General features: G+C 43.6%; 3 protein-coding genes across 6 annotated transcripts; 1 reads left to right on the top strand and 2 right to left on the bottom strand.

Moving 5' to 3' along the window:
* The first annotated feature begins 95 nt into the window (after positions 1 to 95).
* Positions 96 to 5639, top strand: LOC143146517 (sorting nexin-13). Its single transcript, XM_076310822.1, has 10 exons — positions 96 to 269; positions 792 to 904; positions 990 to 1089; positions 1159 to 1245; positions 1338 to 1462; positions 1539 to 2100; positions 2180 to 3748; positions 3812 to 4000; positions 4077 to 4291; positions 4367 to 5639. Exons 1-10 carry the CDS (start codon positions 240 to 242, stop codon positions 4695 to 4697), a joined length of 3321 nt encoding a protein of 1106 aa, XP_076166937.1. The 5' UTR covers positions 96 to 239; the 3' UTR covers positions 4698 to 5639.
* On the bottom strand, positions 1132 to 12034 carry LOC143146519 (uncharacterized). 3 transcript variants are annotated; one of them, XM_076310827.1, is made up of 3 exons: positions 11991 to 12022; positions 10989 to 11084; positions 1132 to 8814 (listed from the first exon to the last, which is right to left on the bottom strand). In XM_076310827.1, the coding sequence occupies exon 3, from the start codon at positions 8006 to 8008 to the stop codon at positions 7592 to 7594; it is 417 nt and encodes a 138-aa protein (XP_076166942.1). In that variant the 5' UTR covers positions 8009 to 8814; positions 10989 to 11084; positions 11991 to 12022; the 3' UTR covers positions 1132 to 7591. The 3 variants fall into 3 exon arrangements, with proteins under 3 accessions (XP_076166942.1, XP_076166940.1, XP_076166941.1); XM_076310825.1 differs by having other exon boundaries at positions 1132 to 11084; positions 11991 to 12034; XM_076310826.1 differs by lacking the exon at positions 11991 to 12022 and having other exon boundaries at positions 10989 to 11433.
* On the bottom strand, positions 11565 to 27998 carry LOC143146518 (uncharacterized). Of its 2 annotated transcripts, XM_076310823.1 has the most exons (6): positions 27671 to 27837; positions 25738 to 26065; positions 16015 to 16185; positions 14951 to 15154; positions 12421 to 14336; positions 11565 to 12220 (listed from the first exon to the last, which is right to left on the bottom strand). In XM_076310823.1, the coding sequence occupies exons 2-5, from the start codon at positions 25793 to 25795 to the stop codon at positions 14257 to 14259; spliced, it is 513 nt and encodes a 170-aa protein (XP_076166938.1). In that variant the 5' UTR covers positions 25796 to 26065; positions 27671 to 27837; the 3' UTR covers positions 11565 to 12220; positions 12421 to 14256. The 2 variants fall into 2 exon arrangements, with proteins under 2 accessions (XP_076166938.1, XP_076166939.1); XM_076310824.1 differs by lacking the exons at positions 11565 to 12220; positions 12421 to 14336; positions 14951 to 15154; positions 16015 to 16185 and adding exons at positions 21167 to 21632; positions 22208 to 25356 and having other exon boundaries at positions 27671 to 27998.
* Positions 27999 to 28000: the final 2 nt, after the last annotated feature.

Genomic DNA, 28000 nt, shown 5'->3' with positions numbered 1-28000 from the left:
ATTACATGCTCAAAAAATTGCAATGGTAGAGAAGATCGAACACCCATCGCTACGTGTCAAGCATAACATTCGTGGTGCGTTAAAGCGCCTCTATCATCCGCATGCAGAATTAACAGACATGTCGCCAGACATATTCGGTGGATTAATGTTCTCCTGCAAACATGTAAATAAACTATTGTCGTTTAGCTGACTAGTTCGTGCGACGAATCGTACGAGATCCGCAATATGTGTGTAGTTACATGTACGACTGTTTATTCGAAAATCCAAAGGTGGGTGCATGTGATATTACGTCGAACTTAATGCGGTATAGCAGACGGAACATACGTATCGCACATCGACTTTTATGTCTCTTTAATGTGCGCAAATTCGTCACTGAGTACGCACTCGTCGAGTGTACGGTCTTTTTAAAAGATTTCTTCGAATTTTTCTTTTTTCAAGATTTTCTGCCGTCTAGTATTTTGTACGATACGAAGATACGACGTGGTCAATACGTCAACGTGACAGTTATTTACTGACGAACGAAAGATGTACAAACAAGAAAGATCTTTTAATGAAATTCAAAACGCTTTGATGTATTGTGAAACGTGTGTGCCCTCTGAAAGTCGAGTCTCGTGATAGTACCGACCATTGTATTCTACACCGCACGATTGATAAAGGTCGTCGTGTAAAAACTTTCCAGTAATATATTCTTCTGTGATTATGTGCATAGGAGCTCTATCGTGATTCTTATATGATGTTCCAGTATATTCTTCTTTACTGTTTCTATTTGAAAGAATTGTAATTTTCTGCAGATGAACGTTCCACTGTGTGGACTTCTTGGAGTTGCAACGGCTCTGTTCTTATATCTTATTGGAAGTGAAACAATTGTGAAGCTATTCATTTGCTTGATCGCCTTATTTTTAGGGTACAATGAAGTTGATTTTAAGTTTTTTAATATCAAGAACTATCATGTACCTAGCTCGTATATACTTATATATACTTTATTACAGAACAATCACTTGTGTATTTAGAACATGTAGCCCAAATCTTGATGATGTCATTAAATCTGAAAGGGAAGACTTAAATAAGAAGACTGAAAACCTTCGGCAGGTAAATGGATAATTAAGAACACTACCTAGTTAATTGTCTCTATCTAATCTTATCTTTCTTACTTTACAGTATATCCTAGAACTATCAAAGCAGAAGTTGAACTTTACTTTAGATAGAAGAATCACTGGTAGCCGTATTATTGATGAGTCCCTGCAAGTACATACTCGATTTAAAAATTTCACTACTATTACGTACCTTCACATGTTATAATAAAAGTAACTTAGCAATTTGCTACTTCCTTTATATAGGAAATATTAGATTTCGTTATCAGAGATTACGTGGAACCATGGTACAGCATTGTTACAGACGATGAAGAGTTCATATATTCTGTACGGGATACTGCTCAAAAAATAGCTATCAATATTGCAAATCGGTATGTAATACTGATAATAATTAAGTTTTGTTTGAGAATGGTTTACTTTCTTCTAAATGAGTCTTTCCTAAAACAGAGTGAAAGGCGTGGACTGGATACCTTACTTAACAACTCGTCTTGTTGACGATGCAGCTTCCCACGTGAGGCTGTATCGTCAGGCAAGAGCGAGAATGAAGCAGCTTCGGTCGAAAAAACTACAAAAAGGTAGTGCGAGTTCGAGCACGTCTAGCGGGACTCCGAAGAAAACGCCGACTCACAGGCGAAACAAAAGTGAAACCGACGTTTCCTGGTATTCTCAGTCGAAGTTCTACATTCCTAATTTATCGTCTCTCACCGAACCAATTGAAACTGGTGAGGAGCAAGAAGAAGAATCTCTGGAGAAAATATTCTTTGATTTGGAGGTGCAGATGGAAAACAATCTTATATGCAGGGATTTGGTGTGTACTAACAGTTCACAGGAACTTGAATTTTTGGGCGAGATATCGGAAATTCTGTTGTATTTGGTACTACCTAAAGGGGATTTTGATTGTCTGACTGTAAGATTTATATTAAGAGAGTTGTTAGTAAACGTAATAATTAGACCACTGTTGGATTTATTCTCCGATCCTGATTACATTAATCAGGCGTGTTTATGGCTGGTGAGTACAAAAAAATAACGATAAATCATTATTATATAAACGAAGAGTGCAGAAATATAATCAAGTTGTTTTGTTACAGTGCGTTAAGGAAGCTGGCTTACCGAGCGACGTGTTTTTAACAGTGATCCGAGTCACGAATAGCTTAGACGAATTAACAGCGACGAAGAACATGGTTTGTAAAGAAATTGCTCATTTACGCTCTAAAGATTCCGGCAGGGAGGACGATCTGTCTGTGAAGCAGCAGCTAAACAGTTTGCTTTACGTAAAGAAAATCTTGGAAACCAGGATCATTGGAATGCAAGAAGGTTTGGAATCAGAGACTGATGGAATCGGTGCTCAACCAGACTGGAATAGGTTGCTGATACCGGGCCAAAAGTTAGTAAATTTACCATTGGATGAATTACTGAAAAATAACATTGCATTGAGTTATTTTATCGACTACATGACTTCTATAAACGCAGAATCATACTTATATTTTTATCTGAACATATACGGCTGGAGAGTATCAGCCGAGCAGCAAATATCTGACATAAAATTGCAGAAGTTACACGCGGCTCATGCCGGTACCAGTACCATGGGTACTAAGCGTAAAAACGCTGACTTAGAGAATTTAAAGGAAGCAGCTACAAAGATTTATCAACAGTACCTTAGCGATAAGGCGTCGCCAAAGTTGCAATTGGACGACGTTTTGGTAAAGACATTGTTAACTAGAGTAAGAACCGAGTCCATGAAAGAGACATGGTTCGACGAACTTCGAGCCTGTTGTTACGAGAAATTGCAGAACGAGGACCGATTTCTACCCGGCTTTAAAAGATCGATAGCCTACGTGAAACTCCTCGCTGAACTGGACTTACTTAAAGATCCAGCCTCGGAGGAAGATACGAAATCTCTAGACAGCATCAGCTTGTCCAGTACGAACAACGAACTCGAGACTCTGGATGAAATGTCCGAGCTTTACAAGCTGGACGAAACGAAGGCAAGTGAATTGAAGGATAACAAGTTACAATCGTATTCCTCGGTCAATTTGGCGAGCATAGTGGAACCTAACGAAGGTAAGGCAGCTGACGAAAGTGACTCCGAGATGAACATTAGAACTACAAAGAACATGAGGAAAATGAGTAGTATTGATACCGATCATATCGGTGAGGGCAAGGACATGTCGTTTTATGTAGAATCGAACGTGGAACAGTTCGTCAAACTAGATGAGAACACGTACGCTCAGAACGCGATCAAAAAGTTGCAACAAGGTCGATTTGAAATTAATGCGAAAATCATAGAAACCGGTATTGTGAATGATCGTGGAAAAACCTTTGGTATTTACGCAGTTGCTGTGTCGAAGAGCTATGATTCAGGATATCAGGAGAAGTGGCACATTTACAGGAGATACTCCGACTTCTATGATCTGTATCAAAAAATAAAAGAGAAATATTACGATCTGGCGAAAATACCTTTTCCAGCGAAGAAAGCTTTTCACAATATGGAGAGGACGGTGTTGGAGAGAAGAATGTTGATGCTAAACGCTTGGTTGTATCAATTAACAAAACCAACGGTGGTTGATGGTCACATGGGCTTACAAAATTTATTATTAAATTTCCTGGAACAGGGAGATTATGATAAAGGTGTTACCGGTGGACAGATCTCGAGAACGGTAAGTCTAATAAGCGTCTGTAAAAGAATCACACAAGACTGTTAAATATTTGGTTTAATACAGATAGATAGTTTGATGAATCCCTTGAAGACGTCAATGAAGACTATGACACAAGCTGTCAAGACTATGCCAGATAACATGCTGAACACTGTAGATGGTGTCATGGACAACATAAGCAAATTTTTTGGCAATCCAAAGAAACCTAGCGCTTTTTACGAGAACACTAAAGTTGGTGCTAGCCTTGACATAGAGGTACACGGTTGCTTTTCTTTTTATTTTTTATTTTTCTTTAAGACAGTAACGAAGTAATTAAACTTTCGTGTTTTAGACTGACGATAATATTCCGTTGCGTATAATGCTCTTACTGATGGACGAGATTTTCGACTTGAAAGTGCGAAATCAGTGGCTCAGACGGCGGATCATCACGCTATTGAGACAAATTATTCGTACTATGTTCGGGGACATCGTAAATCGGAGAATAGTAGAGTACGTGTCACTGTTAACTAGTCCAGCGAAAGTAGCTGGGTATTTAAAGACGTTCAAGTGAGTAAAGTTGAATCTAGATAACGACAAATAGCTGTACTATTGCAGCTATCCAACGATTACATTACCTTACAGAAATAGCTTTTGGCCCAACGGTGTTAAGGCTGACAAAAAACCGCCACGTGACACGGAAATGAAAAACAGAACAAGAGTGGCGGCCAAGGTTGCTTTGCTGTCTTGTCTCTCGGACGAGTTGAAGCATATTATTGGTAGCGAGACAACGAGGCGAGGCCTCTTGAGAGTGTTTGAATTGTTTCAACGACCTGTGTTAAATCGAAGACTGTTGTACGTACTCTTGGAGGGGATAATAGAGACACTGTTTCCACAGAACAATTTAGTAGATATTTTTCGCAAACTCTATTCTGTTTCGCCAAGGGTGCAAAATAGGCGTACCCAGAAGTCTTAATACCAAAGGGAGAGGAAAAAGAAAAACACGATTAGCGTTCTATTTAGTGTCCTTACAGTTTGAAATATTCACGACTTTTTCATCAATTAAAGAAACGCATAACAATCAGGTAGTCGAGACACGCGTTAAATCGTGTCCACGAGAATTGTAAAATACAAGGACCTACTTAAAAGTATTATCGTATTCTATCGATGCTCAAAGTACTGAAAGCTCGTTAAGGACGTCGATGAATGGACTCGGCCCTCATTGTTTGACGAAACTAAATTAATTACGAACGTGCAACCAATAGAAACATTTTGCAACTGGGAACAAAATGAAAGTTACAGGCTTTCAATCTCGACGACGACTTACATGTATATTCGGTAATAAGTAAGCACAGTAATTCAGTGGCCAAATAATACGATTGTACGAGTAATTCAAATACTTTAATCGAATTCGTCTTAGGATTCAGACCTTCTTGATATTACGTAGAATAATGTTACGATCTTTTCGTGATTACCTCGTAGGAACACGTATTAAGGACTACGCATTCCATTTGCATTTCAAGATGTACTTCACATTAAAACAAATCTCTTTTTACACGTACATACATATATACATACTAGGAGACCAACGCGACACTTAACGCAAACGATATTGTGATGACGGTTCGATTATTCTGTTAGTATAAATGGTCGCGGACGTTGTAGTTAAATTATCGAAACGTTCGAACACGTTTGTGCCATCCGCGTAGCGTCTATTTATTTATTTGTGAAACTATTCGAATCTGGAGTTTCTTATGATCTGTATAGGTTGTAAAATTTTATTTATTTCTGTCGATGACACTGACCCTTCGACGGTGTAAAATTATTGTAAATGTCGTACGATTGTACATAAAGTTATTTCTATCGTGTTGAAGCGCCATATCTATCACGTTTACTTATTAAAGGAATTGTTTATAAACCGCTGTTATTCGTTCCATCGATTCCAACCTACTTCGATCCACTCCTGCATTTTTCCTTCTGTTTCATAGAACGAGGTATGATTTTTCATGAGAATAACGACCATTGTAAATCAAAAGTATCGACAGAATGAATTTGAACGCGTCGTTCAAGAATCAACGATCATCCGATAAATTTGTGAAACGTGCGAACAACACGATCCGGAAACTGCAACTGAACGACTGGTGAAACGACGATAATTAAAATTTAAAAAACGATAATTACCTCGAATCGGTCGGACTAACCGTGCCATCGATAAAAAAAAGCAGCGAAAACAGAGGGGTACACGACGAAGGGAAAAGAGTGGGCAAAAACAAAGAGAGTTTATTACTGGGCTTGGCCGAAGAGTGCGGGGTGCTGCAAGATTAGGGGGAGACGGAACATTAGGAGAAAAGAGGGGGGCTAGGGAGCCGGGTACAAGAGCATCGTCTCATCGTTGTTTCGCGTCATACGGGGACATTTTGCTCGGGCAAAAAGCCGTCGTGGATGAAGAAGGGGTTCTTTGAGGGCTTCGAGCGTCACGTGATGGGGGGACGAGTGCAGATCCAGGCATTTTAGAGATTTTTCAGTTGCAGCTACTTTTAAATTGTTCGTCGAGGTTAACCGAACGCACGACGACTCGTGTAAAAATTAATATATTTTCTCATCTCGTCCCCTCCCCCCCTCCGTATTTACCATTTAGTAACGGTTTTTTCCTAGATCGGTACAGAGATATTATACGGAAGAAAAAATTTCACCAACTTTCACCGGATATTTAAATTTACCAAATCGATTGCGTCTTGGCCATGCAAATACGTAATACCTATTAATTAATTTTAGTTTCGACGTGGACCTATCGCGTCCTCGGGCAAAACGTGGAACGACTATTAACGGTTAAACCAAAATTGAACATTGCTCGAAAAGCTTTGGATAAATCTTCAAGCGGACGGTTATCTGGATAATACTCTTATCCGGATAATCGTTATTTGTATGCACTCATCTATCAGGAATCGAAGATTATCCGGATGAGAATTTATCCGCGAGATCGAAAAAGGTGTCGAACACAATCGATTACATTTCCTCGACTTCGTTGCAACAATATAATTTTTGAGTCGCGGGTTCCATTGCAACGCAATGATTCTCAGTGATCGTTTCGTAACGAAAAAAAAAAAATGAATGGGACACGATTGGGAAATCGTGTACTCGTCCGTTTTAAATTGCTTTTAATTTTAACGCAAAATTAAGAATAGATCGAACGTTTTCCCAACTTTACGCGTTAACGGTTACGTAAGTCGCGCACGATGATTCTTAAACGGGGGAATACACGATAAATGTTCGTCCGTCGTTAAATCTCGCGCGTGTCTTAGAGTTAAGATATTTACGAATACGAAAACTGAGCTTCGAGCGTATAATCGAAACGAATATTTTTGCACGCGCTTCAATGTATTCCTTTAAAGTTATAAGGTTTTCGGAGCAACGGTAATCCCGATCGCAAGGAACAAGTAAATAAACATTCGTCGCTCTACGACGATTGTTATAAACAATCGTGAGTGGAAGCCGGTAGAATTCGACGTGGAAATCGTAACCGATAACGCAAACAGAAATAGAATCCCATTTACACGGGAAACGGCGCGCGGGTACTGCACGTTTGTCGCGTGTACATGCGCGGCGTACACGTGTTCGTTGCGTTGATTTTCACCGGTACACGTAATATACCCGTACACGTGTTTCGTGAAACGCGTACAAGGTCGAATTGAACGGCCAACGGAATAGTTTCGTTGTCGCGTAACGCGACATAACTCATACATTCGTGGCTCGAACTTTTATACGAACGTTCGTCCGGTTACTATTATCGAGGGGCGCCGATACGTTCAACGATTGTACGAGTACTCGGGGGTTTCTTCGCTGGACCTTATCTAGATGAAACGTTGTACGTTATCCAAATAAAAAACCAACCGTGCCCAACCGTAGAGTTAAACGGAAATCTCGGGGGGTAAGGGGAGTAGGGGGCATTGTGCGTGAAAGAATTGGGCACCGGTGGTGTTGGCTTGCGCGCTCGTGCTCATTCGTCGGCATCGCCTCGCGTCGCTTTGCGTCGTGTCGTCGTCCTTTCGTGTACGCGTTTTCAGAAAGGGGTTCGTCCGCTCGCTCGGCCCCCGGACTTTCTGAAAGAAGAGGGATCTTGCCACGGGCGTACGCGCGCGAACGCACTGGTGGCGGTGGCGGTGGCGGCGGCGGCGGCGGCGGCGGCGGCGGCGGCGGCGGTGGTGGCGGTGGCGGCGGCGGTGGTGGCGGTGGCGGCGGCGAACAACTACCGAACGGCGTACTAAACGAAAGAAAATCGATATGCATGATTCACGCACGCGAGAGAGACGTGACGTGGGGAATCCGGAGCGAGGGTAGGGGCACAGGGCAGAGTGGAGCCACGGGGTGGGTAGACACGGTGAAAGGAGAGGCGTACCGACGGGGCAGGAGGAGCGCGCAAAGAGAGGGGAAGAGAGAACGTGGAGCCACTCTTCTCCCTTCGGTTCTCCCTTTTGCTCGAACCAAGAGGACGGAGAGCTGCTCTATGTGCGATGAGCGGGCACACACGTAATTCTATACAAGCGCACGAGGAGGGGTATTCTTACAATGCTACCCCCTCGGTCACTCGATCAGTCGTGTCCGAAGTCCCATGCCGTTGGAAACCATGCGCCACGACCGTTGCCATCGCGATTCCTCGTCGTTCCAACTACGGTTGACAATCGGGACCGCGAAAAATTCCACACGGGACCGTCGCGTACGTACGATCCAAGTAACGATGTAAATCTCGTTAATCGTTCGTTGAAAGAGAGCCAAGGTGTCGCCGGTGCTCCCAACGAGATTTGAATCGGCGGTTTTACCCGCGCCGCGGACCCGAACGACGCGTCGAATCCAAGTGCGCCGCCGATGACGAAGACCAAGACGAAGACGACGACAACGACGACGACGACGACGACGCTGATCGCACGATTTTCCTATTTCCACCGATCGGGTATCGTTGGACGATCCTACGAGTGGGTGATCGGTGCTTGATATCTTGGGTGGTGTGCCAGTTAACGTCTCGAACGCATCAGGATCCAGTTTATCGTTGCGTTGTTCCCGTGTCCGTCTCTCCCTCGAGATCCTTTAGGATACACCTATACACGGTCGAGCAGGTAAAGAGAAATTAAGCACGGTTGTTCTACGATCGCGAAACGGAGTCGCAGATGTTCACAGGGGAGGGGGACGGTTTTCCCGATGCGAACGCGTCGTTCGTAACCTCGAATCCGAACGACGCACTTTACCGATCTCGAGAACCGGAGGGTTTCCCGTCGGCTCGGTTCGAGTCGAATGGGAAACGAATTCTCGACACTTCGACGAGAGTATCCTCGAGACGAATTGATCGACAATGGTTAGGGAGGGGGCGAAGTAACGGTGAAATTTCGTTGGAAATAGGAAGCTCGTTCCAGTTTAAGACGGCATCGCGTTTCACGCGGCGCGGAGGATGGCTCGGGGATTTCGATGCAAGGCCGGCAACGTGAGGCGTCGTGACGCGCGATTCTGCGCGTCGATCGGGGGGCCAACGTTCCAACGTTTCACTTCGATCGGGATTTCGCGTTGATCTTCGGGTCCTGTAACTACGTGTAGTCCACAGTGTGGAACAAGATCATCCACTCCATTGTTTAATAACTCCTGTCTGGGAAATTGCAACTTCGAACGTGCTTTCCGCGGAGTTCAGAGGAAGATCTTCCTGTTACGTACGAATTCGTGGCCGGAAGAGGTTGTACAGGAGTTAGTGGGTTCTCGGTACGAGAAAAACCTTCCTCCAAAGTACGATCGTTCTCGAAACACCGCGTATGCATGTCCGTCCGTCGATTTTTCTCGATTAATTCGCACGAACACCAGCCCGACGCGTAACGCAACCGAATAAAAGGAGAAAACGATGTCGGGTTGCGGTCAGCTGGGTCTGGCTCCGAAACAAGATACGCCTGAGACTTAAAATAAACAAACAGTAATGCCGCGCGAGTCTGCGAACCGATAGAATCTAGAACACGACCGAAGCCTGATCCGTTATCGATTCCGATCCATTCGAGGGAGATGCGCGCTCACCGAAAGCGGAACTGGCCGCGAGTGGACAAAATGGGCGCGTAAGAGGGGGAGTTGGTTTTATCTTCGAAACGATTCGATCGAGAACACGAATCGGTATCATAGCTTGGGTTAACCGAGAACGTTCACGCGACCGGAGTAAATTGTTGGTCCAGCGTCGAAGAATTTCCAATTCGAACGTAAATTTCGAGATCGAATCGGTCTTAACCCTCGCGCTGTGAATTTAACGCAGAAACACGCGTCGTAACGTGCCGTAAAAAATTGCAGGACTCTCCGTTCGAATGGTTACTTGTATCTTGCAAAATGTAAAAAAATGTATGAAATAATATCGAGAAGCGAGAAAGTTACGTAAGAAAATTGTACGTGATTCTGTTTGAAGAAATTTCGTCGGTCAGTTCTTCATCACGGAGGCATCCTTGAGTGCAAAAGATTAACCCCTTCGCCCGCAATACGCGTTCGTACGTTCGATTACATTTTCATGCAAAATTGATCAGAAAGAACATTGCGTAATTTCTTCGGAATGAAAATTTAGCGTACACGGAGACAGTCGCGAGTTGTGCGACCAAGCTTGTTGATTACGACACGCGTTATCGAAACTGAAATCGTAGGGCAGGGGGCTTAACGAGGGTCGAGAAACTAGGAGACACCACCATTTTGTTCGCCTTGAGCGTTCGATTTTGCAATCGCGCGAACCTCGCGATCACGTACGACAGAAAGGAAGAAATTAAATACGATTGTGTACGAAAGATCACGACTGGAGACGTTTCGAGGGACACCGTTCGTGAAACCAACCGCGAAACAAATACAGAGACACCGTCCCGAGAGTGAAGAACTCGTTGAAACACCTGCGTAGCCCGGGAAATAGGCTCGTTTCGACTCGAGCATCTGCCCATGATCTAGCCGGTCTATTTCCAGCTGCGTGTTTCACCCCGTAGCGTGATTAATACGAAATTACCCCGATGCCGGTAGATAGCGATCGTGGCTCTGGAAAAGGAAAACCCTTCTCGAAACCGTTCGGGGAAACCGGGTCTTGTACATCTGTCGCGCCCGTACGTAACAACGACGACAACGCGAAACTAACGTCGCGGCGGAGAGTAAGAAACTCGAGCACGGTGCGAGACACCGAGTCGTCAAGTCCGCGAAACGTCGTCTGCTTTCGCGAGCGAGACGTATCAGTATCGTTTAAAGGGACTCAAACATGATACGCGGGCCGGGATTAGCTTACTTCGCCTCCAAAGAGACACGCAGACGACTGGTTTATCCTAGTTCTTCTCGCCGCGAAGGTCGTCGCACTTCGGGGAGCACTTTTACTCCCGTTTACCTGAAATGAAAAAAAATACACGCTGAGAAAAAAAATGGAGGATCGAGTTTCAGCGATTTCGCGTCGCGAATAGTCCGCTCGCGTCTCAGGGACGCGGTCCCGATAATCGCGCGACGGGAATTCACTCGGTGTGTTTCCACAATGAGTTTTGTACTTGGTCTCGATGGTTTCGAAACGACGATTCGAAGTTCGACAATTTCCCGTTCAACGGTTCGCGATAATCGCGCGATGGTAACCGAGTCCCATTGTGGCTTAGTTAAATTTGGAAACCGATGATCGAACTTTGATCATTTCGTTAACCGTTCGAGACAATTGCTCGACGTTTTTCGAAGAGAGAGAGAGAGAGAGAGAGAGAGAGAGAGAGAGAGAGAGAGAGAGAGAGAGAGAGAGAGAGAGAGAGAGAGAGAGAGAGAGAGAGAGAGTTTGGGTGCTTTAGATTTGGGACCGATGATCACACTTTTGTAATTTCGTTCAACGTTCGCGATAATTGCGCGAAGATTGTACGAAGAGTTTCATTTTGGGTTCTTTAAATTCAGACAATTTCGTTTAACGTTCACGATAATTGTGATCCAACGGGGAGTTCAGTTTTGGATCCTTTAGATTTAAAAGCAACGATCAAACTGACAATTTCGTCTAACGTTCACGATAATTGTGATTCAACGGGAGTTTTGGATCCTTCAAATTTGAGAGCAACGATCGAACTTGAACATTTTCGTTGAACGTTCGCGATAATTGCTCGACAATTAAACGAAGAGTTCATTTTTGGAACCTTCGGATTGAAAAGCAACGATCGAATTTGGACATTTTCGTTGAACGTTCGCGATAATTGCTCGACGGTTAAACGAAGAGTTCAGTTTTGGGACCTTCGGATTGAAAAGCAACGATCAAACTTGGAGAATTTCGTACAGCGTTCGCGAGACGCATCGCGCGTCGGCGATATATTTATCGGTATCGAAAAGGTTGAACGATGCGCGCCAGTCTCCGATTCGACGAAGGTGTAGCAACGGCTGCACGCGCTGGAAATCCGGACCGAGAGAGTCGTCTCCCGTTGGAAAAGAGGCGCTGACAGGAAGAGAGACGGGCAGTGAGGCGGCGACGGGAGAGAGAGACGAAGCATAGGTGGTCGCAATTTGCACCTAGAACACAGAGAGCACCGATATCTAGTATCCCATCGTATTATTACGCTCGAGGGCGTTCGCAAGGGGGAACGGAGGTCCAGGGATGGCTGGCTGGCTGGCTGGCTGGCCGGTAGGACGGGGCGGCGGGTAGGTGTAGGCTTACTTTGGACTCTGGTGTGGGATTACCGTACTTATATTCAAGTCTAATATTAAGTTACCATTTTGCTTTACGGCAAGTGAACAGGCTGCCTGCATATAGGAAGCCATCCGAGCGCTCCTGGGACAGTCTGGCTCGCCAGCCTGGGCCCACCTACGACACATAAAGCCTCCGGCCACCTTCCGTGCCCGTCGCATTCTCGATCGTGTGTTACGTCGTTTGTCCAAAAAACGGGGCCGATTCTCTCGATTCGGGTCCATTTTTTTCGTTTCGATTCAACTCCGGACCAAACCGGGCGTCGTAATTATCCGCCAGAGGTCTTGGGCGGTTGAACGAGGCTGGCCCTGGCGCTATCACCGTGGCTGGAATAATCGGGAGTACATGAACGGAGATCGCCGATGAAGTGTACCACAGTTTTCGAAGCGAACCGCGGTTATCTTGAGACGCGTAGTTACGTTCGATTTTTTTCTTCCACCTGCGGCGGTGACGTTGGTGGCCGCGTGTGGTGATTAACGGATATTTCCTCGAACTCTGACCTTTCTCGTCGCGAGTTGGACTTGTAAGGTTGCCGCACGGAGAGACCAACGGTCGTACTGTTACTCATCAGCCGGCGAAGACCGTGAGAACCCGCATTTTCGGCCAGACGACGGTAACCAGAGACCCGAGGAACGGAAACGGAACAAGGGAGGTGCGAGCAGAAGGCAATAAGAAGGCAGAGGTACTGATTTCTGTGCGTGCTGGGGTTTGTGTTGGACTTCCTAGCACCATTTGAAATTAGTATTACTCTTCTTAGCAATCTTCGGACACCGAGGAAACTCCGAGGGGGAAAAGTCTGGACAATTGGTTGTCACCGTTCACCGGTCAAGGAGAGAGACACGTTTCGCCACAGCGACATTTGGTATTAAAATGTTACCAGTCGTTTTATGTATCCTCTTCTTTGTCTTTAGTACAATGTTTACGTATAATTCGTCGCTCGACGCGAACACGTGTTACAAGTTTTTTTTTCTTTTTGTTTTTGTGCAACGATCGGTTTGTTATACGGTTTCGTGCTTACTATCTATGTTCGTTTTGTAAAGACTCTCGGATTTATATAATTACAACATATATATACACATACATATGTATGTGTGTATGTGTATATATATATGTGTGTATGTACACACGCATATATATATGCGTAAAGTTAACATTTATGCGAATAATTATTACATACACATCCGTCCATTTACACTCGCGGAGTAATCCGCAAAGACACCAACATTGTGCAACACTTCGTCGATCACCTTGATATTCTTACTGGTTTTGCGGTTCGTTATCGTGCACGCGATCAAGGCTGTCGATCGCGGATAGGATAAGTCCGAGTGTAAACGGATCCACTATAACTATTTAGCGAGGCAGTATGGAACATCGTAATAAATAACTTCACGCCCCCTACGAGCGGGCTGCGATTACGACTGCGATGATGGCATAATAAAAGAATACGCAATATCTATATACAGTATCGTCAAACTCGTCCGCGCCTCTCCAATGTTCTCTCCTTCGTTCGTGGATCCGTGAATGTTGAACGAAGCACTCTGTGTCGGGAGATTGACCAACACTCAGTCGATTTCAGGCAGTCAAGGACACTTGGGGTACGTTTTCCTTTTGCCAAGAAATCCGGGAACGAAAAAAACTGACGGACAAATTTGCGAAATTTCACGGACGCGCCGCACGTTCTTTCTCATCGCCATGTAACAATAATGCGGAGCGGTTCGCCGGGTCGGTCGTTCAAGTTCCTTCTACCAATGACAACGACTTAACACTATTAGTCGACGAATACTGGAACGACATTGACCACTCCTCGAAGACAACAGCAACGACAAAGACCCCGGGGAAACTCGTGATAACTGTCCGGCAGTTAAGTGGAATCCTTGCTTCGACTGGTCGCTTGCAGCCTTGTCCAGGTTTCACCGAGCGCCTTCGCGAAGTGGTCGTCCACTACGATAAAAATGTAAGATAATTTCCATACACAAAAGAATGAATCGTTTCGTTATCGGAAAAAAAAAAGAAAGAAATTCGTACAAAAATTGCTTATCCGATCGAACATTGATAGGTTACCGACGACGGTACGCAAGTACAGGTCGAACGATTACACGTTTATACATTTCAACTCTAGCTTGGATTCGATGAACGATATATACATCTGAACAAATTTTTCAACGCGCATAATTCTCTCGTAAATATTTTCTTACAATTCCGGTTATACCTCACCCGATTATTGTATCTCTAACTTATTCTTTATTGGCGTTGTCGCTTCTCACTGTACTCTTTTTCTCCACAAATATCGCTACAATCTAATCTCATTTGAGACTAATCAGTTCCTCTGCGTACACGGTTAGTGCGTTACCGGTAAAAGTGTCCCGTATCGTACTTTCTAGATTACTGTACCGTTTACCGAAGCGGACCCGAAAAACTAGAAGCAAAATATTCGAATACGATATTATTATTTAATATTATCGTTCGATCTGCACCCCCGTCGACCGTCGTCGGTATTAACATCGCATTGGTTTCTTCTATTTATTTATTTCGCGACATAGCTCGTCGTGTCGTACCGCTGAGACCAGCCTCCTTGTCGGTGGTGGTCGCATTGAAGACAGCTGCGTACTCCTCCAGCCCCAACGAACGTTTAAAGTGTTCGTCTATTGCAGGATCGCTTACACCGCCCACAGTTCTGACCCCGGTCCTCTGGCCTCCTGTTGCCGCGGATGGCGTCAGCGTCGGAGTCGGTGCAACTGCCGTGTCCTCGATCGTCGTGCCTAGAATAAAAAAAAAAACGATAGCAATTTTTTCATATTTTATCCATACCAATATTTTTCTACCATTGAACGAAATAATACTCCGTTCAACGTTTAATGCAATAGCGAATTTCGTGTTACGAAACGTGTTTACAGCTCCAGGTACAAAAACGCGTTATATCGGTGGTTATAAAAAAGTATCCTCGAGCAACATTAATCGCGACGTCACTGATTGGTAATCTAACGCGATCGCGTGATTAATATGTTGGAAATACGAACGCGCACGTAAACTAAGTTGCATTTATAGATACTCGATCGTGGTGTATTGTTAACATGTTGAACGTCACGGTGGTCACGGGTGACCGGCGCTCCAAGTTTACGTTTCTTTAAAGTGCCCGCAAAGATCAAACTCTGATACAGGTAAATTTTTAAGTAAGCTCCCTATCGTTGGCAATGCTATAAAATACTATTGAATATTTCTACTTTTTATTCTACAATTTGAACAAATCTTCAGGACGTCCACTAATACATGGAAAACTGGCGCGGTAATCAACGTGTTAAATTTATTCAAGGTGGTGGAGGTGCAGGGGAGGAGGGAAAAACTAATAATTCTAGCCAAGTTTCTGAACATTACAGGGACAATTCGTGTTCCAGGAAGCTGGGCACGAAGGAATTCTGCGTAACAAGAGATTAACCGTGTTCCTATCGGGCACGGTTACGCGCGCATCTGCGCCTCGTGCATCACGGTGCATTGTCAGAGGACGCAGTCACCCCTCGTAGCGGACAATAGGGGCCCATGGAACCCCCCCTGCGACCAAGAACAACGCAACGCGCCTAACGAATTCGCGGCGAGACCTAGTTGCAGCCGTCTCTCCGCTTACCAGCCTGTGGCGTAGTGGGTACGATCACGCTGGGCCTGCTGTGATGATGGTGATGATGAACCCTGGCTGCGGACATGTCGAGCGCCTCGCTCTGAATCGGGTCCCTCCTGCGTTCTTTGCGCCACGCGCTGCTTGGCTTCCGGTGGAGATTCGTCGCCTTCGGTCTCTCCTCTATTCGTGAAAAATAAAAGGAAAACACGCACAATGGGCGATTTCAGACACGTCTAGATAAAGAAACGATCGATGGCTTTGTACACCGTACCGAAAACTCTCGAAATTGTTCCCGTACAGTGTCTTAAACGCGTAACGATTTTTAAACGGTCGATTTTCGGGTATTTTTTTACCAATAGTAAACATAGAATGCAATGGTATCCACGAGAAACGAAATATTAATTTATCTCTCCCTGTACAGCTTCTTCAATTCATTTTAATCGCGAGACGATTTTTAGATTCTTCATTTACGGAGCGTTATCTCTTTTGTCTCTTGGTATAGTTTCTTCAACGCGTTACGATTTTAGATCGTCGATTTTTGGGGTATTTTAACGGTACGTACCAATGGTAAACACGAATGCTAACACAGTGGTGTCCACGAGAAACGAAATATTAATTTATCTCTCCCTGTACAGCTTCTTCAATTCATTTTACTCGCGAGACGATTTTTAGATTCTTGATTTAGGAGATATACGAATATACAGGGTGTCTGTTCTATTTCAATATAGTGGAATATCGCGCGATGAAGCAAAGATATGGAAAATGTGTTCTCAAGAAAATCGTTTGCTACGAAAGGGAGCATTATACGGTGTAAATCATTTTTCCACTTCCCTACGTATATTCGTAAGAACATTTCTTTCGTACCATTGATCGTTTATGAAATATTCCATCGCGTGAAAATCCCTTGTGTGCTAAACTTACGCAGAAGGTAAGTATGCACCTACACGAAACCGAAATTATTAATTTACAAAGTAAATTCGATGTACCGATTTTAATGTATGTTTTCCGTGTTAGTCGTACGCCGGTCTACCTACTAAAATCCGCAGTCTACCTCACGTGTCTCTGTGCGGTTACCGATGATTTTTTTTTATTGTACGTCCGTACAAATGTACCAGTTAATATTTGGAATATTCGGTCGATTCGTTCGATACATTTTATTTGTACATAGTTAGTGTGCTTTATTGTCGCGCGTTAAACCCACGTGTTTAAAGTGTTAAATAAAATGAACAGCGATAGCGAATGTGTTAATTACTGTGGGGCTCGCGAACCAAGAGTTTTATACGAATCGTGTCTGTACGTGTATGTGTATTTGTATATTTGAAAGCTTTTTTTTTTTCATTGTTTTGCATGCACGCGTGCGACCGCAGCTCGGAGAAGAACATAAAAGGTCCGACTTTTGCGCTACTCGGTCGTCCTGGTTTTCTTTCCTTTTTTGGTTCACGTAGGCACTCGAGAGAGAGAAAGAGAGAAAGAGAGAGTTTCAGTCCCTGAAAATATTACTGACCTTTCCCTATCTCCACTATTTGCCTCGAATAACTTCCAACGATAAAATTGAATTAAATACCGATTGGAAAGAGTTCGACGTACACCCTCGTCCAAAACTATTAAAACACTTATGGAAAGTGATACTAAAACTATGGTAAACTTTCCTATCTCTACTATTTACCTCGAATAACTTACAGCGATAAGATTCAATTGAACATCGAATGGAAAGAGCTCGACGTACACCCTCGTTCAAAAATATTAGAAAATTTGTCGGAAGTGAATCAAAAACTATCATAAACTTGTCCAAAGACTCGGAAAAATGTTCCCCCATTTGATATTTTACATCGCAGAAGAAATATGTAGCCATTGAACGTGGACCAATCGAAACGAAATATAATATTAAACGGATTACATTATTTTTGCGAATCGAAATATTTTCTCATATAAAATTATGGTTCGAATCCTTGAATATAATACAAAAAGTGTCGTATCGAAGAACCCGTTCTATCAATGAAAATATGATAAAGTGACACCCACGGCGAGAACCGTATTTTTCTCGAAACAGTTTTCCATCCCTGTTTCATGAAAAATATTGGATTGTTCGGAAAGTCATTTCGTTTTCCAAAATGGAGAATATATAATTAAATAAAATGTTTATACACTCTAAAAAAATCGTGTTTTATTTTCACTAAAAAAAAAAAAAGCAACGAAATGACTTTCCGAACAACCTAAATACAAAGTATCCGCATACTTATGGATCCAGGGATATATTTGTACATTCCCTTAACAGCAGAGTATTACAAATTTTGTCTGTGCACAATCGTGTCAATTTTATCGAACGTGAGACGATAAACAATAAATCGAGGAGAACCGTGTCCTCGGTTGGGTCTGCGTTATCGGTCGTTATTTATAAAATATATATACCAGGGTTCACCTAGTTCCCCGTGATATCTAAAATTGGAAATCGATCTAACGACAACCCTCAGAGTGATCGAGAAGAGGCGGAGGAGTAGACGAGGAGGACGGGAAGGGGTGGTAGAGACGAGTTCGGTTCCCAGGATGGGGCAGGAAGTGCCTAATAGCCGTGAGAGGATCGTCAGGAAGACGGTCAAACTGGTTTAAAGGCAAAGGACGAGGCACAAAAGCAGGGAAAAGATGAATGGACCGTGCTACGCGATCGTTCCGTTCAATTAACTTCCCGAACTGTTCCTCCTAACGTTTCACGAAATTCCCCGATCGTGTGTAAGTTATGCGACTCGGGTGTACCGGTGAACACCGATGCGGCCCAAGAGTCCCAAGAATCGAGACTCGTGGAGTATTCCCTTCCTCGTGGAAAAGAAAGAAAACGATCTCGAAAGTGACTCGCAACCCCGAAAAGGATCACTGCGAACACGATTGTGTTCACGCATGTACGAGAAACATCGAGTATTTCCGCGTACCTCTCGGCCTGTACACCGATCGGAGGTTCTCCGTGTTGAGCCACGGCTGCCAGAAACAGCTTCTCCTGGACGAGACCTCCATGATCGCGACCTTCGCCCGGAACGAGACTCGAACCGGTGAAATCCGTATGAAAGAACTACCCGGTGAACAACGACGAGCACCTTCGCGAGATTCCTCGTGTTCCAGGCGCCACCGATCGGTTAGTTGGTTCCACGCCGAGGAATTCGAATTTCACTGGTCTCGTATCAACGCGCACTACGATTTCGATAACGGTCATCGGGATCGTGTCCATCCAGGGATCTTCTTCTCGCCGAAGAATGCAGCCTCCATGATGTACCGACCGGGCAACGGCTTCGGAAAAATGTACGTAAACGCGATTAGGAGCGAATCGGATGGTACCGATCGAGTTCGCGTGGTGATCCTGGCGATCGAGAACGGAAAACGGCGTCGAGGACGACGATTGCGGACGCGAAGACCATAATCGAAGCCGAACGAATCCCGCGGAAACACCGCTGGAAAGCACCGCTCTCTTTCTCTCTTTCTCCTCTCACCCCGAGGGAAAGAGAGCGTTCCTGAAAAGAGCCCGTGGATTCGTGAATGCCCCTCTTACACGACTGTCTTAAGATTCATTCATTCATCCGCCTCGTCCCGTCGTCTGCCCCCTCCACCACGACGCCGCGGAGAAGGTTGCCTTTTACACATGCAGAATCCTCCGCACACGCGGCCGTGGTAGTGATGGCTGTTCGATTTTATCCACCGTGGTGTTCCTCACGGGGTGTTCGCGAACAAATCGACCGCCAAATATTTCGCAACTATGGATGGGATATTTTTGTTTAACGTCTTTCAAGGGGCAATTACCGCGCCGATATTAACGAAACTGAAACGGTTGAAAATTTTTTATTGACGTCTCACAAAATGGGAAGTACCGATCCGCGCCGATTTTAACGATATTGAAATAATAATTGAGAATTTTTGTTTGGTGTCTTTTCATAACGTGAAAAATACTGATCCGCGCCGATTTTAACGAAATTGAAATAACAGGACTCTTCCCGGTACTTTCAACGTGGTCTTGGTATACAAATCGACCACGGGAAATTTTGAAACGATAAATGGAGAATTTTTTTTGCCGCCTTTGAAGGGAAAAGTACCGATCCGCACCGATTTTTACGAAACTGATGTAATGGTTGATGAATTTTTTTTAACGTCTTACAGGAGAAAGTACCGATCTACAATGATTCTAGTGAAATTCCAGTGGAACGGGTAATTGTGACTGAAATTGTTGCCGCAGATGATCGATTATGGAAAAAAACAAGTGCAGAGTTTGAAAAAACCATGTAGTCGAGTATACTCTATAATAGAGCTTTCGAAATAACAATAATTGTAGCGCAGTTCAAGCGTAGGAATTTGAATGAAATTCGTCGTAGAAACAATGGAAACATGTGTATATTACATCACGAACATCTCTTGTCAAAATATTACCAGTCTTCTACGACAGTTATCGTTGATTGAGACACTGCACTAATCGAATATACAATACCGGACAAAGTGTATTTTTTTTGGCAATCATATTTTTGTGTATTATTACAAAATTTATGTTTCGTTTAAAATCTACCGAGGCAATTTATTTATTTATCATTTCCTTCTCTTTATATAATTTTATTGATTCGATGCCAACCAAATAACAAATCGAAATATCACAAAGCATTTGTACCGATTAAACGAGTTTTACAAATTTTATACTTATTTTTTCATTACAGGCTAGTCATACACAGCTAATTCCAGTTACGATTGTTGTGCATGTGTACCCATGAGACTGCCAAATTTTACTCGACATACTTTTACCATTTTAAATGGTAGAATATTTTTTCAAAGGATTATAAGTATAATAAATTGTTATACGTTACACGAACAATCGATCGCTAAAAGGACAAACTTTTATCATATTTATTTTCATTCATTAAAAGTTATTTCGATCGATATTGATCGATTGAACTTTTTTAATCCGCGAATGTAAAAAATAATTTAAGGAAAATCTTAGACCGCCCAACGAGTATTGAAATACTTGCAAAACTCTTGCACTAATAAATAAATGATACTACAACATAAATTTGCAAATAATATAACGCAAAAGAAAAACTCGGGAAAATTCAAGTAACATATTCGTATCATTTTCTTGAAAAATCAAGAATGGAAATACACGTGGTGATAATTTCAAAAATACTATTCATCGTTAAATTCCAAGAAAAAAAAAGAAAACGAATGGAATTTCTACAAACACTACTTTCCGTAAAAGCGAAACAATCGTATCATACGAATTTCGTATTGAAGATGATTTTTAATATTTTTCAACCAGATTTATTAATTGATATTTGAGAATATCGATATTTCCTCGGAACTCGTAATTTTGAGTAACGATTTAAAGCCATCGCTACGCGATGTAAGTGTGTTGATGCGTGCATGCGATGGATGCACGCACACCTCTGGCCAACCGAGTCGTTTCTTTCCTCTTTCCTCTTTCCTTTTCCCTTTTTTCCTCCACAGGTAGAGACGATCGATACACGCGCACTTATGCACGCGTGCATCGAGTGCACACGTGCACACGATCCATGCCGCCGACACGTTGGGGAAAAACGTCGGATAAGAGTTCTTACTTGGAGAATTCTCGAATTCCTTCGCGATTCCGTCGCGGGGCCTCGAAGAAACTGTTTATCGATCAAATTGTTAGAAACAACGAAACATACCGCTCAATTACTGTAACACGCTTTCAACCTCTTTCGCGACACCGCCAGATACGTGTACGTTTAATTTTTTAATTATTTCTAGTATCGTGCTATGGAAGTTAACCGCTAAAATTGTGAACAAATATTTGCAGTAAAGTTTTCCAATGATATATCGCAGCAGAGTTGTAAAGTCAATAAATATCACGGATCGATATCGATTCGAACTTCTATTTATTTCGAACAAAATAATTTCTCATCGTGGAATTTAAGTAGAATAGATATTTGGCAACCCTTTATATTATATAAATGATTTTTAAATGGATTTCACAACGAAATCACAAAATTGCTGTTCTAACAGGCATAGATTGGTATATTTTTGAAGATAACAATACGCAAAACATTGTTATAAATTAATCTTATCCGAGAATTTGTAATAAATTCTTTGAAATCTAATGAATAGTAATTATTCCTAGTGGAAAGAATTCTATACTTATCATTTTCTCATTTTAAACGTGAATAAGTACGTCGTATATACTGAATCTTAGAACATGGCATACATAGTCCCACGTTGCTATCCTGACGATAAAATCTTATCTCTTTCCTACTTGTCGAATCAGTGGTATCACTTGTAGAGGCATCGATCAACTGTACGTTATCCATTTTGAGTGAAAATATCACTTTATATATATATAAAAAATGAACTGGTAAACAGAAAAAAAAATTATACTTCAAGCAAACGGTTTGAAAATCGATGTTATACTGTTTTCAAAAGCGGAATAGACCTTCCACCTTAGACATTAAACGAAGTATAATAAAAAACAAATAGAAACAGAAAATTTTACATGCAAAATAAATCACCTAACATCTATAGAGAAACAAGTTAACAAGTGAACTATGAACAAGTTAACCTTTGGAAAGAAGGGATATATTGTCAAGAGATAATTCCATCGAATTAGAAACCGCGAAATTTCCACGTTTTCAATTTGAGATCGATAAATTACACGTTACACAAGGACACACCTGTTATAAGCGAGGCAAGTTCGAACAATTCATCGTATCTATAAAAGCGATCGTTCGATGATTATTTGATTATTTTCGAGAAAAAAATTTTACAAAGGAAAACCACGAAGGTCAATTCAACGCTTCCATATTTTTCCAAGGACTAACTTGCTGCTCTATTAGGTCTTTTCCTCTTCCGTTGTTTAATACAGTCCATGCGCTCTGATTAGTAATGGGATCAAGCAACACTCTATGAGTATTTTGAGAAACAAAAGCAGAACTTCCAGATAAAATCGAAGCCTCGTCGAGTACGTTTAGAAATTTTCACGGAATATTTTACCCATAAATTTTGCACATTACGTAACAACGATTCCTTTTAATGAACGAAGTAGGATAGAAATACATTTTCCGCTCCTTCAAATACCGATTTGGTATTGAAGTCAGCTGGTACTGTATAGTACCTTGTACGAGTATGATAGAACGTTATTTCGATCCGAGTGATATTCTAATCTGTGAATCGAATCTCAAATATATATTGGGATTGACTCGGATACCACGAGTACACGTTGAACTTGATTTCATCTCTAGGACGGATTTTACGTTACGCGTTGTATTTTAAGAAGTAATGTGTACAAAATAGACCTTGAAAATCAATTTGGTACTCCCACGTTTCTCCAGAGTCTCCACTATTCGATCTCTCTACTCTATTGTTTGCACAATAATAATACACCGTACAAGATCAAGGTGCTACATTATATACCCGAGGTATCGTGAGACATCGTGCAAGAATCCATGGTATTTTAATAGCACCGCGTCCAGGTAATCGTGCGCAGTTATCGGACGTTCGTTTAACAGCGAATCGCGGGGCTTCGTGGGCGTGAATTCGCGGAATGTAACGCCGTATGTAACATTTCCACCAAAGCCGACGACGATATCGTGTCGCTCACGTCGTGGCTACGAGGAAAATCGACGTTATCTCTCGAATGTCGACAGCCACACCGCTTCGTTAGCTCTCCTTGTTCCTTAATTCCGACCGCCGCTCGCTCGCGGATTTCATTCGTGCGGCGAAGCTAATGAGACGCGCGGCTCGTGCCAGCCGAGCATATAATTCACGGAATGCCCGAGGAATGCGCTGAATTGGAAGACCTGAGAACCGAAACATCGCTCGTGAATTAATATACCGGCGTCGATCGTTCGGTAAAACAGAACAGCGCCACGCACGAGAGAAAAATCGTCTCCGAACCGAATCAACCGAGAGCGATCGTCCTTATCGAAGGCGATATCGTCACAGAAAGAAAAAAAATTTTATTTTCTTCTCTTTTTTCCTTTTCGAATATCTCGACGTTCGTACAATTTTCACGGAAAGACGCTTATTAATAATTTGAAAATTTACGGTAAAAAGTATTTTCGGAGCGGTAAAATTGATACGAGAAAGTCACTGAACGCGCCATCGCCCGTCATCGAGTGCAACTACGGTTGGTATTCGGAACAGGTTCGAAGCTCGGCATTCCATCACAACAAACACCACACGAACGAGTCGCACACTATCGCGACACAACCGAATAAGAGCTCGTTACGGTCTGGTATTTCGTTCGATAGGACCCAATGGTTTATGGAAATCATCACGAACAACGTTTTCGTGCCACGTTGCGAAGTCGTTAACGGCTCAACAGATATCCTATTATTGGTAGCGTACTTTTTCTCTCATTTTCGATATATCTCCACACTAAACGGAAAAACTACTTTCTTTCGTTACGAACTTCTCCGGAGACACTTTCCAACGCGATGCGCGGAACAATCGAAGACTCACTATTTGCAAGCTTATTACGCGTGAATCTTACGAACCAAACCAGTGCCAGAAATCCGATTATTCGACAGCTTCACGAGACGACAATAAGAAAGCATCGCGTGAATTGGTTGCATCGATCGAGTCTTTCGAGAAGAACGAGAATTTCGGGTTCGTCCTACTCGTCGCGTGTACGCACGAGATTCGAGCACACGAATTTATCCATGCGTTTTATCGCACGCTGGTATCGTTCACGGTTCGGCGATTCGATCTCGGATAAACAATCGTACGATCCAAGGAATTCGGGTGGTACGCTGATCGAAGAAGGATCGACTTTCGACTTGCGAATTTTCGCGTGAAAAATCTCGCGAGAAGAGACGAGTCGCGCGATCCTGTACCGGGCGGCGCAATTAAACGGGGCTTATCGCGTTGCGCAGTAGATACGCACCGTCTGCGATTTACCTATTCCATTGTTTACGGTCGATTACGCGTATCGCGTTGCGAAAACGACACACTTGCGAGCAATCGTTTCACGGCATCGTGAGAAGCAGATTTTCTTTTTTCTCTCTTTTCTGTTTTTTTTTTCTTTCGCTCCGTTTTAAAGAAAGAAAAAAAAAACGCTCGTTACGCCACGAACGTAATCCTCCGTTCTAAAAGTTCAAGTAAAGCGTATATATGTGAATAGAGTCATGGTACGTATACACCGAAACGGCATAGAGAGAATCGCTTCAAAGAAAGCGGAAACGGGGAGAAGATCGCTGCGATACAAACGATAATCAATGGCTCCGTACAGAGTAGTCACGTGCGCGTAGTTTTGCTCGTACTAGACGAATATGCGCGTCATGGGAAGAAGAGCCTCGAGAGCCAGTGTCTTGCCAACGAGCGTGTTGGAGAAGCGGTACTCGGTGCCGGCCGAGGAATCTAAAATAAACACTGCACAATGTTATCTAATTCGACGTGAAATTGGCATTTCGTAGGAATGCGGGCTCAAACTGGGGCGAAATATCGCAGGAGCCTCTCCTCTTCTTACATAAATCCTCGGGCGATTCTCCGCGCGAGAATCTCAATTGTTACACAATGAGGTCGGATCTTCCAACAGAAATAAACGTACTTCGGGCCACTAATTAGCATTCGTGGAACAGATACATCGATTTCCGACGTCGATCAGAACCGAAGCCGCGGGTATCGGAACGTGTCGAACGGATGGTCTCCAACACGAGCGAACACAAACGAGAGAGCCGGGTGGCGCGTAAACGCTCGCTAGATCACGAGTAAGGTAGGTATTCCTCGGTGTAAACTGACCTTGCACCATCGTCGCTGCCCTGGAGAGGACGTCTAAGGCGCTCTCGACAGCAGACATTTCCTCCCTATGATCGATGATTCCGCGACTCGCCTCCTCGCTCGCACTTCGTGGACCCTCTTCGTACGAGTTTTGCACCCTTGAGAACCACCGAATTTCGCAGAGATCCAAATATTTATGTCCCGATTAGTCGTCGATGGTTCTTGAGACCAACGAAACAGTCCAAGCGCAGGTCTTCGTTGACCTGAGGAGGCACCAGGTGTTCACCACGGGGTCGGGGTACCCGCGAGAAATCGGTGGAAGCCCGACACCGTTGTAGAAATCCGCTCTCTAGGGACAGAAGTCGAACTTAACTGTTTGGGGGACTTCCTCGCGGCCGAAGCCAGCACAAATAAAGTAAAACGGGGATTAAAAAACGTGACATTGTCTGTGGAATGCGGACCCCTCACCAGAGACCCGCCTCTCGCTTCTTTCCTCACCTCATCCCACCCACCCACCGTTGCTTCGCGAGTCCCCACACACCCCGCCCGCCGTGCCGGCGGCCGATCCCACTCCACCCACCGTTACTGCTGCCTAGCGATAGACTCAACACACTTTTCGACCATCCGAGCAGAGTTTTCGCTTTTTTGTATAACCGACAGGTCCTAAAACCCTAGAATCGGACGCCTATAAAACGCGTCGGTCGTAATGTGTTTCGAGTCTAAGACTCCGTCTCTAGACCCTTCGAAATATATCCAGAAACATGAAATTCCAACAGAGAAATTGATCAACGGCTTCCAAACGGCGGTGCAAGTTCCACGAACCATCCTCGAACAAGCAACAATAAAGAGCTGTTTCGAAAACGCGCTTCGACACCGACCTCGTGCTGCCCTCAAGTCCATCGCTAGAACCGTACTTCTTACTCCTGTATCGCGCCGCTCCTGCCCCTTTTCAAACTTCAACACAACCGGCGCCAATCGTACGGCATCGCAATTTCATCTTAATGACATATAAACAATGGCTAAAATGACGTTTCATCCAACACACGGTCCATAAATTTTCCCTCTTGTACATGTGGTTCGCGAATGCTTTGAATGCAACCCTCTTAAATCGAGAACTGGTGAAACGTTCAATTCGGTCTTTTCTTTAATTAGCGACAGGGATAAATATTACAATATGGGAAACAGACGACAGAAATGGATCGATTATGTGTACCTTTTCCCACCGAAGAAAAAAGAGCAAGTAATTTCACAATTTCGATTAAATACTTTTACCCCTACTCCTGATTCGAATACTTTCGAGATTTTCTTCAATTTTTATTGGAACATAACCGCGCATTATGTGCGTTTAATTATTAATCGAGTCGGTGAAAATGTGTAACGCATCGTCCGAGCAAATAGAACAGTGATATTTCAGAGATCAGTAAAGTTTGAATGCGGAGCATGATGTGTATCGTTAAACACTCCGATAGAGAATTAAGCGGATTACAAATTATCGCGGTCGCTAGTTCGCGTCTCAATAAATGGAATTCGTCGAATGCGATGAATCAACGAAACGTCGAATGTTCGGTATCGCATAACGAGCACGCACACGTTGCAAGCACGGACAACCGCGAGCTAAAAAATGATGCGCCGTGTAAATACTGAACTCAGCTCCTTGGCAAGTGGCGTGAAGCGTTACGAGCGAAAAATCCGTGAAAATGCCGCGGAATAAGGGGACTTCGCAAAGAAACGGATCGCTCGGTTTTTCGACAAAGTACCATCATCAGTGAGCTCTTAGGACACTTTTCCACGACAAGTAACAGAAAGAACGCATTTCTCCTCGAGTACCGCGTCCGTCGGTCACAGGAATCAATAAAGGAATGCGGCGTAGCATGGAAAAAAAAGAAGAACAAGGCACGCATTCCTTGAGGTAAAATCAAACGGTTTTTTCCCTTTCGAATATGTCTTTACTCACCGAGCGTTGTGCGATGACACTCGCGTGAACACACGATCAAACATCCGGCGCGACGTTTCCTGGCATGTCGAGCCGAGATAGGGCAAGTATTTTCATTGAAAACGATGAAAATCTAATGGTATGCGGGCGGACACGCAGAACACGGCCTGTTTGACACGAGAGGTAGCCTCGCTTCCCCTACTACTTGAACATTACACTGGAATGCATGGCATTCGGTTGTTCCGGCGCACTCTACAGGCAAAACTGCAAACCATGCTGTATACCACACTCTGTGTAAATATGGTCTGATGCCCGTGTTACCCTTCTTTGATTATGCCTCCAATTTCAGCT

The sequence above is a fragment of the Ptiloglossa arizonensis genome, chromosome 5 (genome assembly GCF_051014685.1).
Source record: "Ptiloglossa arizonensis isolate GNS036 chromosome 5, iyPtiAriz1_principal, whole genome shotgun sequence".
In the NCBI taxonomy this organism is placed as follows: Eukaryota; Metazoa; Arthropoda; class Insecta; order Hymenoptera; family Colletidae; genus Ptiloglossa; species Ptiloglossa arizonensis.
The sequence above is the reverse complement of the archived record's forward strand: the minus strand, read 5'-3'. Positions and strand labels throughout refer to the sequence as shown.